This window comes from Geotrypetes seraphini, chromosome 3, assembly GCF_902459505.1.
Source record: "Geotrypetes seraphini chromosome 3, aGeoSer1.1, whole genome shotgun sequence".
Lineage (NCBI taxonomy): Eukaryota > Metazoa > Chordata > Amphibia > Gymnophiona > Dermophiidae > Geotrypetes > Geotrypetes seraphini.
In genome coordinates this window covers 65,055,226-65,067,479 of record NC_047086.1, presented here as the reverse complement: position 1 = coordinate 65,067,479, position 12,254 = coordinate 65,055,226, and the positions used below count along the sequence as shown (strand labels likewise).

General features: G+C 44.4%; 1 protein-coding gene across 2 annotated transcripts in view; it reads right to left on the bottom strand.

Moving 5' to 3' along the window:
• The window catches only part of DST (dystonin), an 883,569-nt gene that overhangs the window by 836,917 nt on the left and 34,398 nt on the right, over positions 1–12,254 (bottom strand). For both annotated transcript variants that reach the window (XM_033936420.1, XM_033936427.1), the window contains exon 3: positions 7,958–8,152. In XM_033936420.1, the coding sequence (XP_033792311.1) occupies positions 7,958–8,152 (195 nt within the window). The remainder of the gene's footprint in view (positions 1–7,957; positions 8,153–12,254) is intronic.

Here is a 12,254-nt window from a genome sequence, read left to right as displayed (position 1 = left end):
AATGTCTGTTTTCTACTAGTTCAAAATGATCAGAAGGTAATTTGGTATAAGACCATATAACACAGAGCTAAAAAAGTTTGAGACACTGCATTAAAGGATAATGGAGTAGTTAGCACACATTATTGAATTCTTCTGATGTTTCTATGAGGGTGTGTGGCATTAGCAGGTAGTGCATTATAGGATTGGGACTTGTATTAGAGGTCTGCACGGGAACGGGGATCGCAGGAATCCCACAGGAATCCCCCCTAACACACAGGACTCCCATGGGGACCCCCCTATGGCCCATGAGATTCCCACGGGGACCTCCCTCTAGCCAACAGGACTCCTACGGGGATGGAAGGCTTTGGAAGCAGGGTTTGTCCATATAATATAATGGGCACGTCAGCCTTAGGGGTTTATAAGTTAATTACCTGAACAGAAAACAAAAAAAGAGTTCCACCAAAGAGATTCCACAAGGAAAACAGCAGCGCAAACACAAAATAAATTGTGGAATTGATGATCCTGTCAGAAGTAATTACTGCTTTTTATGGGGATGGGCGGGGATGGAGGTAATTCCTTGTGGGGATGGGTAGGGACGGAGAGGATCCTGGCGGGGATGGGTGGGATTTCTGTCCCCGTGCAACTCTCTAACTTGTATACTGCATTTTAGGGAAAAAGTTAAGTTTACAGTAAAATGAGGAGGTTTACAACCCCCCAAAACCCCCACAACTCCGGCGCGATCTCTATTAAGTAAACTGGAGGGGCTCCCCAACAAAACCCCCCGTCGGAGCCCCTAAAAACTGTAATTTTCTTCGGCGCACGCCTTTGTCTTTCGCGGGGTTGTCTATGAACCCTTTCAGGGCAGGAGGGAGTGGGCATCCCCCCCTGCTGATTTTTCAGGGGGGGAGTGAGAAGGCACCTTCATGGCAGGAGGGAGTGAGCACCCCTCCTGCTTTTGTTTCAAGGGGAGGGAAGAGGTCTTTCCAGGCAGAAGGGAGTAGGCATCCTTCCTGCCATTTTGATGGGAGTTCGGGGGGGGATGGTGGCTTGGGGGGGTTCACGGAAGTTTCGCCCCCCACATTTCGCCCCCAGCAATTCGCCCCTCACATTTCGCCCCCGCACATTTCGCCCCCCGGATGTTTCGCCCCCACACATTTCGCCCCCGCACATTTCGCCCCCCGGATGTTTCGCCCCCACACATTTCGCCCCCGCACATTTCGCCCCCAGCAATTCGCCCCCCACATTTCGCCCCCACACATTTCGCCCCCAGCAATTCGCCCCTCACATTTCACCCCCCACATTTCGCCCCCAGGTATTTTTCGCCCCCACACATTTCGGAGCGCAAATCCTTACCTCACGGGCCCTCAGTCCAGCTGCTGGGGAGGGAGTCGAAGTCTGGCCCCGCCCCCGCGATCCGCTAGGACATGAAGGGGGATCGGGGCTTGGGCCAGAGGGAGGCAGGCAGAGCAGCAGGCAGGCGCAAGCTTTCTAAACTCCTGCCCCACTGCTAACCAGCTGCACGGATCCACTTAGTCCAAATCAATGCCATGAGCAGCAGCGCCGAAGTCTGGCCCCGCCCCCGCGATCCGCTAGGACATGAAGGGGGATCGGGGCTTGGGCCAGAGGGAGGCAGGCAGAGCAGCAGGCAGGCGCAAGCTTTCTAAACTCCTGCCCCACTGCTAACCAGCTGCACGGATCCACTTAGTCCAAATCAATGCCATGAGCAGCAGCGCAATTTGGTGCTGAGCGGCTTCCTTACTGGCTCCCAAATTCTCGGGAGAATTCTTGGGAGCCAGTAAGGAAGCTGCTCAGCGCTGAGAAGCAGTGCCAAATTGCGCTGCTGCTCGTGCCACTGAGATGGACTAAGTGGATCCGCGCAACCGGTTAGTAGCGGGGCAGGAGTTCGGAAAGCTTGCCAACGATCGGCAGAGGTAGGAAGATAGGGCAGGGAGGAGGAGGGGGGCAGTGTCTGGCCGCGGCGGAAATATAGCCATCACATTTTCAAGATCATGTGCCTAATGGAGAGGGTTCAGGAAACGCTGGTCTAGTAATTCAGCACATTGAAGGCACGCAAGAGAACCAACTGCAGCTGGAGGATGAAAAACGGCGGGCTGTTATTGTGAATCCAGCTCGGGCATGCCTGGAAGCCAGCGATTCAGACACCGCCTCGGACCTGGCGTCAGATGACAGTGATGCCATGGAGCAGAGTCGGGAGGAGACACCGCAGGGGCTGGAACTACCCTGACGCTGGAGCTGCTTGCCAGAATAGAGGGAGGGAGTGGGCATCTGCAAAACAGATGCAGAGAATTTTTACAAAATGCAGCCTAATTTTGGGTCTCTTTTATTTTAAGTTGGTGCAGTTACCAAGCCCCGATCCCCCTTCATGTCCTAGCGGATCGCGGACGAAAAAGGGGAAAGCCCGGGGGCGGGGCCAGACTTCGACTCCCTCCCCCCCTTGGCTTCGCTCGCGCACACCAGCAGCTGGACTGAGGGCCCGTGAGGTAAGGATTTGCGATCCGAAATGTGTGGGGGCGAAAAATACCTGGGGGTGAAATGTGGGGGGCGAAATGTGAGGGGCGAATTGCTGGGGGCGAAATGTGTGGGGGCGAAATGTGTGGGGGCGAAACATCCGGGGGGCGAAATGTGTGGGGGCGAAATGTGTGGGGGCGAAATGTGTCTGGGGGCGAAATGTGGGGGGCGAAATGTGAGGGGCGAATTGCTGGGGGCGAAATGTGGGGGGCGAACCTTCCGGATCCCGCTTGGGGGTGCTAGCACGGGGGGGGGGACTTTTTTAATAGGACAGATGGTGCGTGTTTACATCGTGCAGAACATCTGTTCCATTAAAAAAATAAAGCAGAAGCCCTGACAGCAGTGACAGGAGGCTGCTTCTCCTGCCACCACTGTTAGGGCTCTGCGCATGTCACAATCGTCGATTGAGTCGGTGGGTTTGCATGTAAATGATTTGCACCTCCATGCAAGTCATTTGCATGCAAACTTAATAGTGAATCAATCGCTTTTGGAAAATCAGCCAGAGAATCAGTCAACAGTTAGTGAATCTAGCCCTTACAGTTCTGTGTAGTCTTCTCCGTTATTCTCTTTTCCTATTTACATTTGTCAAGGTAGTACCTATAGACAATTGTATAACTTATGTCATTGTGAGCTTGCCAGGACAGGTAGAGAAAATACTTAAAAGTACCTTATTACTATTCAATGTGTTGTAAACCGCTTAGGGTAAATCTCTTCATGAAAAAGGCGGTGACCGTATTTCCCCATGTATAGGCCACGGCCTATACATGGGTTTTACAATCCCCTGCACTGGGTGCAGCTTCCTTATATGGGGCGGCCTATCTAAAGACATTGTAGATAAGCCGCCCCATTGGAAGATCGGCCGCAGAGTCTTCCGTACCTGCAGCTCCCTCCTGGACGGCTACCGGCTGACTCCTGCCTTGTGGCAGCCAGCGGTGCAGGGCAGGAGCATTCTTTTCAGCATCCAGCCGGCCCTGCGTTGCTTCCTCAACGCCTGCATGTGGGACTCACAAGTCTCGTGAGTCTCTCAAGAACTGACGCAGGCATTGAAGAAGCAGCGTGGCACCGGCTGGATGCTGAAAAAAATGCTCCTGCCTGCACCGTTGGCCGCGACGAGGCAGGAGACAGCTGGTGAAGATATTTACCGGGGGGGGGGGGGGGGGGGGGGGAGGGATGTATAGGCCGCCCCAGCCGCCCCATTGTATAGGCCGTTTTAGGTTTTAAAATGCTTAGATAAGCCATGGCTAGTAACATGGAGCTTATCTAAGAGTTTTAAAAGCTAAATTGGCATTTCCTGCGGCTTGTACATGAGGAAATACGGTAATAAATCCCATTACATAAATATAAACTTGTACACCTTGCATGTCCTCTGGGCCCTGTTCCCAGTGGTGTAGTAAGGTGGGGGGGGCAGTCTGCCCCCAGGCACCATCTTGGTGGGGGCACTGGCACCCATCCTCTTCTTCATCTCCCTGCTCTTTTCCACTCCTCCCCTCGCCTCACGTGCACCTTTACTTACCCCCCACCCCCACCCCCACCCCCACACCGTACCTCTAGCTTTTCGCCAGTGCGAACAGCAACTCCAACCTGCTGCTTGTGCCAGCGTCGGCTCTCCCTCTGACATCACTTCCAAGTTCTGCGCCTAGGGAGTGATATCAGAGGGAGCGCCAACGCCAACAAGGGCAACAAGTTGGTCATGCTGCTTGGGGGGGTGGGGCAAGGGAAGAGGTGCCCCACCATCCTGGGCACTTTTCACCCTCGCTATGCCACTGCCTGTCCCAGAGAGAAAACGTCCTTGCCCTCTCTTTCTCTCTCTGAATATATATGTCAAGTTTTCTGAGTCTATACTCATAGAATCCTTGTTGTCTGTTCTGTCTCTCCTGGGATGTAGTTTCTGGATCCTCTGGCAATGCAGTTAAGGCAGGGGTGTCCAACCTTTTGACTTCCCTGGACCGCTTTGGCCGAAAAAAAATGTTTCTGGGGCCGCCCAAACGCTGCAGCAAGACAGAGGAGGGAGCCGGCAAGACGGTAAACACCCGGGGGCAGCAGAGGAAAACACTGCATCGCCCTCAACTGGGGCCGTACAAAATACTTCACGGGGCCGCATGCAGCCCTCGGGCCACAGGTTTAAGGCTTGGTATTGGGTTTTTTTTCTCTCTTTCATGTCTCCCTGTAGAAGTAAGGGATGGAAAGCTAGTTCCCCATTCTAATGTCCTCCTCTAACAAGTGCAGTAACTTTGCAGGCTCTGATGCTTACTTTCCCCTTGTTCTCTTCTCTAGATACTCTGGCCTGAGTAACCAGAGACCCTCTCTTATGCATATGGGCTTTAATGAGATAAGAGCTAAGCCTGATTCCCTAACTGTATCCTGGTACAATGGTCAAGGGCAAAAGCAAAAGATCCCCCCCTCCCCCCCAGGCTGGATATTTATATTAGCCTAACTTTCCCTCTAAGGACATTTACTAGTTATTCCCTCACTTAAAATTAACAACACACGGTGGCAAGTCATCTTTTCTATCACAGCCCCTCAAACATGGAATTTCCTCCCTATTTATTTAAGGGAAGAACACAATTTGGATAAATTTAAGAGCAAATTAAAAAGCTTTCTTTTTAAGGATGCATTTGATAATTTGAAAACCTGTTTAGGAGTCTCATTTCAAGTCCATTCTATAACTTCCCAATAGCACATTGCTCTCTCCCTTCCTATTGTTTTTTTTCCCATAATTGTCTTATCTACTATCAACAATTTGTATTTCTTTTCCCATTCTCTCCTCTTGTTTTAAATATGTTTGTAAGGTTAGTCTTTAATATGTTCTGCAAGGTTGTAGTTTTTCGTTTGTTTTATTACCCCCTAAAATTTTGTAATTTTATTGATGTGTACATCGCTTAGAATTTTGAATAAGCGATTAATCAAATTTATAATAAACTTGAAACTTGATTCTCCCACCTTGTTAGTCAGGGAAAACATGGCCTCCTTTCTGGAAGTTGCAGAGGTTATTGAAAGGTCAGGACCTTAGCCATCTCATGAACAGCAGTTTAGAAAGGACATACCGAGGAGAATTCAAATGTTCAAGTTAGGAAATGTGGAATTCCAATACCATTTTACAAGAGGCTCTGCCAGATTTAAAGCCTCTTGTGAAATAGGATCAGGGTTGCATGTTCGAACACTTCCATGTTGAAAGGGAATAGCAATTTCAGAAAGCTGGATGTGGGATCAGCTTTCTAAAATTGTGGTATTACTATGATTGTTCTTGGTGGCCATTTTGGAGATGCAGCAGCTACAAGGTGGAAGTGAGTGTGCATTATTCCCACCCCACTAGACACTGGAGGCCCCTGATAAGTCTGAGGACTGGGTTGGAAATTCCAAAGTGAGGGACCAACTACACTAAAACTGGATTCCAAATAGAGTTAGTTATATTTCAAAATGAGGGTATAACTAATTGATTCTGCTGGCATGATCTTAAAGCCCCGGCTAACCCAGAGGGTATTAAAAGTTGGGAAAGGAAGAGTGGACTGCTTGGATAATGAACTTTGTGAATAAGGCTCAATATCTTGAAAGTTATTCTAGGAGTAACTGGAAAGCCATGTTTTTTACTGGTCCTACGTTTTTGGCGCCATGAAGAAGTTTAACCTTCATGTTCTGAATAACGTGCATGGAACAGATTTTGTTAACGTGGATACTGCTGAATAAAAAAATGTACTAATGTGCAAAGGGCCTTTTTGAGAAAAGTGAGGTAACTGAATGAGTAGTTTTAAATTTAAAGCAGCATTTACTTGATAAATTAAATATGTGTGTTTTAAATGATACATAAATCTGTCAGTGAATACTCCTAATATTTTAATTGAGGAGATGGGATAGATGCTCATGCTAGGATGATAGACTGGGGCATCCAAACGATCTTTCTTCAAAATAATGATAAACTCTGTCCCCCCTCTTTTATGAAACCACGATAGCAATTTCTAGCGCGGGGAGCCGCGCTGAATGGGCTGCGCTGCTCCTGACGCTCATAGGAACTCAATGTGCGTCGGGAGCAGTACGGGCCTTTCAGTGCGGCTCCCCATGCTAGAAACTGCTATCGCTGTTTCGTAAAAGGAGGCCTTAGTTATTTCTGCATTCAATTTCAATTTGTTTGTATGTAACCGTTCTATAACCATTTGGAATTCAGAAGACTCGGGTTGGAAAATGTAACATATTCACTATAATAGAATCAACAGGTGACTGTTGATTGTGCTATGTTATATAAATGCCATCAATCCACAACGGCATATAATAAACTTCAAAGTGCCTAATTTCTAAGTGATCTTTTTTTTCTTATAATACAGGGGTAGGAAACTCCGGTCCTCGAGAGCCATATTCCAGTTGGGTTTTCAGGATTTCCCCAATGAATATGCATTGAAAGCAATGCATGCAAATAGATCTCATGCATATTCATTAGGGATATCCTGAAAGTCTGACTGGAATACGTCTCTCGAGGACCGGAGTTCCCTACCCCTGTTATAATACCTTTCTAAGTACCTCTATGGTCTTCAGTTCCAGCAAACCACCAGCCAAATTATTTGAAGGCTTGTTTCTCTTTCTGGCTTTTATTCATCATCAGACCTTAGTTTTTTTTTAAAGTGCTTGTGCTCTATATTCTATGTTTTGTGCAAATCGATAAACTTTTCTTATACAACTTTCAAACTTTTGTACTTAGCTTTAGCTATTTCTTCATTCTTTTTTTAAACCTCGGGAAGGACCTTAAGGTTCAACCAGTTTCACCCAAAGGCTTTTTCAAGAATGGGTCCCCCCTTTTTGTTTTGCTCCACAGCATCCCGACGTGTGTTCTTCTATATAAACGAGCACAGACAAAGCCTCACTGCAACTGAGGAAACAGCGATGTGAAACGGTTAAGCTACCATCAGGCAACGCAAGTTAAATGCTCCTTTTTCCGATTATATTTGATATGCACATGTATATAGAAATAATTCAATGGTAAAAATCATCGGATCCTTTGGGCTCCTTTTATAAAGCTGCGCTAGGGCCTTAATGCGCGCTAAATTGCCACATGCGCTAGCCACTACCACCTCCTTTTGAGCAGACGGTAGATTTCTGGCTATAGCGCACGCTAATCCAGTGCGTGCGTTAAAACCACTAGCGCGGCTTTTGTAAAAGGAGCCCTTTGTTAAGGATCAATGATGAATATACCACCCCAGTAGGAACATGAAAAAGCAAATTAATGTCCCGGGTGGATGAGGTCCGTTGTGTCTGTGAAAATTAATATTTACTACGCAGGCTGTATTACAACAGTTTATGCTCAGTTGTGGTACACGTTGATTACTTTTGAGTAAACTATATATCTCCTCTTTGTTTTTTCCGGATTGAATTTTTTTAACATGACATACCACATACCTCAGTGAAATAAAATAGCTCCAAATTAAACCCTTTTCTGTTGTGTGTATAAAATTAGAGTACTTACTGGCTTTCGTGTTGGTGTGACTTGGACGGCGTGGTAGAAGTCTGGCTGGACTCTGCTGCTTTTCTTGATTTTCCTCTTTCTCATGGATGAGGTCTGTGACTCTTGCTCACTCCCGGGCACTTCAACCAAAGGCGACTTCTCTTCCACCCGAGCTCGGGAGCTCCTTCTCATGTGACGAGGGCTCGATCTGAAACCCTGGCACACAGAAGACAGAAAAGCCTTGTATCATTTGCAACAGAGCAGAGAAATGCTGCCATGGCAGGAAATAACCAAAAGAGACACTTTCTACAAGCAGACATGAAAACACTCCCAGGATAAAGGTTACAATACTGTATATAAAAAACAAGGCTAGGCATTTCAGCTGGGGATGATAGACTATACTTCAAATTGCAGATTTTATTGTAAATATATCTAGCACCAGTCATGTACTGAAAAGGAAAAGCATTATTAAATGCTTTTTAAAATGCAATTCGATTTTTTTTTTTTAGCTTTCTTCCACTCATAAAGACTTTCCAAAGTGGTTCACAACAAAAACAAAGGAAGTTACAGGGAAATACTTTTAAAACCAATAGGAGGAAATTTTTTCACTCAGAGAATAGTTAAGCTCTGGAACGAGTGGATAGCGTAGCTGGTTTTAAGAAAGGTTTGGCCAAGTTTCTGGAGGAAAAGTACAGAGTCTGTTATTGAGACAGACATGGGGGAAGCCATGGCTTGCCCTGGATCGGTAGCATGAATGTTCCTACTATTTGGGTTTTTGCCAGGTACTAGTGACCTGGATTAGCCATCATGAGAATGGGCTACTGGACTTGATGGACCATTGGTCTGATCCAGTAAGGCTATTCTTATATTCTTATCTATGATACTGTATTAACAAACAGCAATAAATCTGTAATCATAAAAAGACATAAGCAGACAACAATATCACTACAGTAAAATAAAAAGTGAACAACACTGAACATATAAACACATAAACCCAACATATTCATACAAATTGATATAATACTGTGGGGATCTCAACAACATTTTGCCACAATGGCTCCTTGAATTAATTTGGTTTATTAACTTAAGATACTGCTTACTACAAATGTATTAAAGTGATTCACAACAGCATAAATTAACATAAAAGATCAGAATCTGAACAACAACCAAGATTAATAAGGTTATGTACAAATTCAACTTGGTTAGTATCAGGTAAACTTAAATCATAAACCACTGTATGTTGGTCCAGATAGTTTCCACCTTGTTTTCAAAGTACAAAGCTAGCTCGTCAGCTATAGGAATATTTAACCCAGATTTTTGTCTTAAGCAACATTGGTTAGGTTGTCTACTGTTTGTTTTTACATGGGTAATTTACACCAATTTGCAGCTTTTCTTTTTACTAATTGTGTGTTTAAAGAGATCATTGAATGGCAACAATTTTTTTTAGCACAGAATAGATGCAAGAATCTGCCACAATGAATGCCACAAAACCAAGAAGCGGATAAATTCAAGATGAAGACATATGAGTTATTGACAACAAGAACTTGATGTGACCATGTTTTGCTCTGAGACTGTGTGAGGAGTAAAAACTATAACATTTCCTTATCAAGCAGATACAACTCGGTGTTCAATTACGACTGACTCCTTCTTATTTGCTTTTCTGTAAGGAATTGGAGACGTACGTTGTCGGCATCTACGAGACAAACTTGGTTTTTCTTGTTGCATAGAGCATTTTGGGAACCCAGTTCGTTTACAAAAATTAGACAGTTTTAAGTCTAATAGATGCTGGCATTGTCATCTTGAAGCTGGGACATTAGATCATTTACTATTCTATTGTCCATTGATACATAGTTTTTGGGAATCCATCTGGAGTCAAGTACATAATTTATTGGAAAATCCGGTGGCATTATCGTATGATACGGTATTATTTGGCACTTCAATGAGAGCGAAGAGCCAAATATCATCTAATAATAATAAATTACTACTTATCATGACAAGGGTTGCCATACAGCACATTACGAAAAAATTGGGATAGGCTAAGTTACAGTTTTTGGTGGGATTCTTTATGCCACATCTTTAAAATGGAACGTGCTATAGCTATTGAACAGGAGTATTTTAAGAAATTTAAGGATGTTTGAGAGCCTTTAACTAATTACTGTAAAGAATGAGTATTACTTTTTCCCTTTAAATATACACGTCCAGGATGGGGGGGGGGGGAAATGGGGTTGATTTTTGTTTTCTTATAATTGAAGTTAATTGTTTGGGTATTTGGGGGGTGGGATATTTGATTTGAATTAGTTTCTGATAGAATATTAAGTGATGTTAAAGTATAAAATGTTTTTATCTTATATTGCACTTATTGAAAGTTTTAAAAATGAAAAAAGAATTATTTTTTTTTAAAGGAATTGAAGAGTATTTATTTTGAAAGTGTTTACTCTTTTAAGATATGTAACATATGTGTTAAATTGTACCATTAGATCAATTCTTCAGACTTCACACCCTGATTGCAAAGTCATGACACCACCACTGCTGAACGGTAACCCTATGTACTGTTATTGTTACCCGGTGAGTGTTAACTGTAACCCTACGTAATGTATTATTTTAACACTGTGACTGTTAATTTGTAACCCGTTCTGAGCTCTCTGGGGAGGACGGGATATAATACGAAATACATACATAATAACCAACTTCACTGTAAAGCCAAGGCATATCTTTCTCTACAGTAAACAGTAATGGAATTCAAAAAAGCGTGGGATAAACATAAAGGATCTCTAATTTTAAAACGAAGGCTGCAAATTAAAGAACTAAGGCCAATAATTTAATTTAATTTATTTTAGTTCTTATATACCGCTAATAACCGGTTTACAAAAATGATGCATTAAAAATACAATAAAAAAAACTAAATAAATAAGATAGGTACTTGGAAATTCCCTAACTGTCCCAAAGGCTCACAATCTAACTAAAGAACCTGAAGAAACAGTATGAAAAATAAAAAGACAGAGGTAGAGATAGAGATAGAAATGAAATATTTCAACAAGTAATGTGTCCTATATATGGTGATTCGGTGTAGGATGGGCTGGGGTGGGCATCAATGGGAACTCCACTAATTTGGAACATGAGGATGTTACTGGCCAAACGTTACAGTAGATATCCTGCAAACAGGATGGTTGGATAGGCTGGAGTGAGCTTGAACGGCAACTTCAGCATTTGGAACCTGGGACAATATCAGGTGGACTTTACAGTCTATGACTCGGAAATATCAGAAGAGACAAGTTGATTCAATCATGTATTTTTTTTTAAATGGGTATAACTTATGGGCAAACTAGATGGACTGTTCAGGTCTTTATCTGCCGTCATTTACTATGTTACAGTAACTGGGCATAGGTGAAGGATCTGTGGATACTAGAGTATTTGGGCTATGGTCTGATATGCGAGTACCACTTTCCTCAAAGAATAGTTATGAGAAGAGTATACGGTACTGATATACTGTACTGTTTAAGGCTGATGTTAGAACAAAACTGTCTGCATACAGAGGGAGAAAGCCCCACCTGCACATAGAAACGACACAAGTCAGGAGTCGCAGGAAAGTCGTAAAGGGCGTAGGAGTGCCGTGTTTTGATGTACAGCACTACAGGCTCCTTTTACTAAGCCACGTTAGGGCTTTACCACGCGGAATAGCGTGCACTAATTTGCCACCCGTGCTAGACCTTAATGCCAGCAATGAGCTGGCGTTAGTTCTAGTCGCGTAGCGCGGGTTTATTGTGCGCTAAAAAACGCTAACGCGGCTTAGTAAAAGGAACATAAGAACATAAGAAGTTGCCTCCGCTGAGGCAGACCAGAGGTCCATCTCGCCCAGCGGTCCGCTCCCGCGGCGGCCCATCAGGCCCACTGCCTGAACAGTGGTCTCTGACTAATTTTATAAATTACCTCAATCCTATACCTATAACCATACCTCTACTCCTATCTGTACTCCTCAATCCCTTTGTCCTCCAGGTACCTGTCCAGACCTTCTTTGAAGCCCTGTAGCGTGCTTCTGCTTATCACATACTCCGGCAGCGCGTTCCATGTATCCACCACCCTCTGGGTGAAAAAGAACTTCCTGGCGTTTGTTCTAAACCTTTCCCCTTTCAATTTCTCTGTGTGCCCCCTTGTACTTGTGGTTCCCCATAGTTTGAAAAATCTGTCCCTGTCTACTTTTTCCATGCCCTTCATGATCTTGAAGGTTTCTATCATGTCTCCCCTAAGTCGTCACTTTTCCAGGGAGAAAAGCCCTAGCTTTTTCAGTCTGTCAGTATATGAGAGGTCCCCCATACTCTTT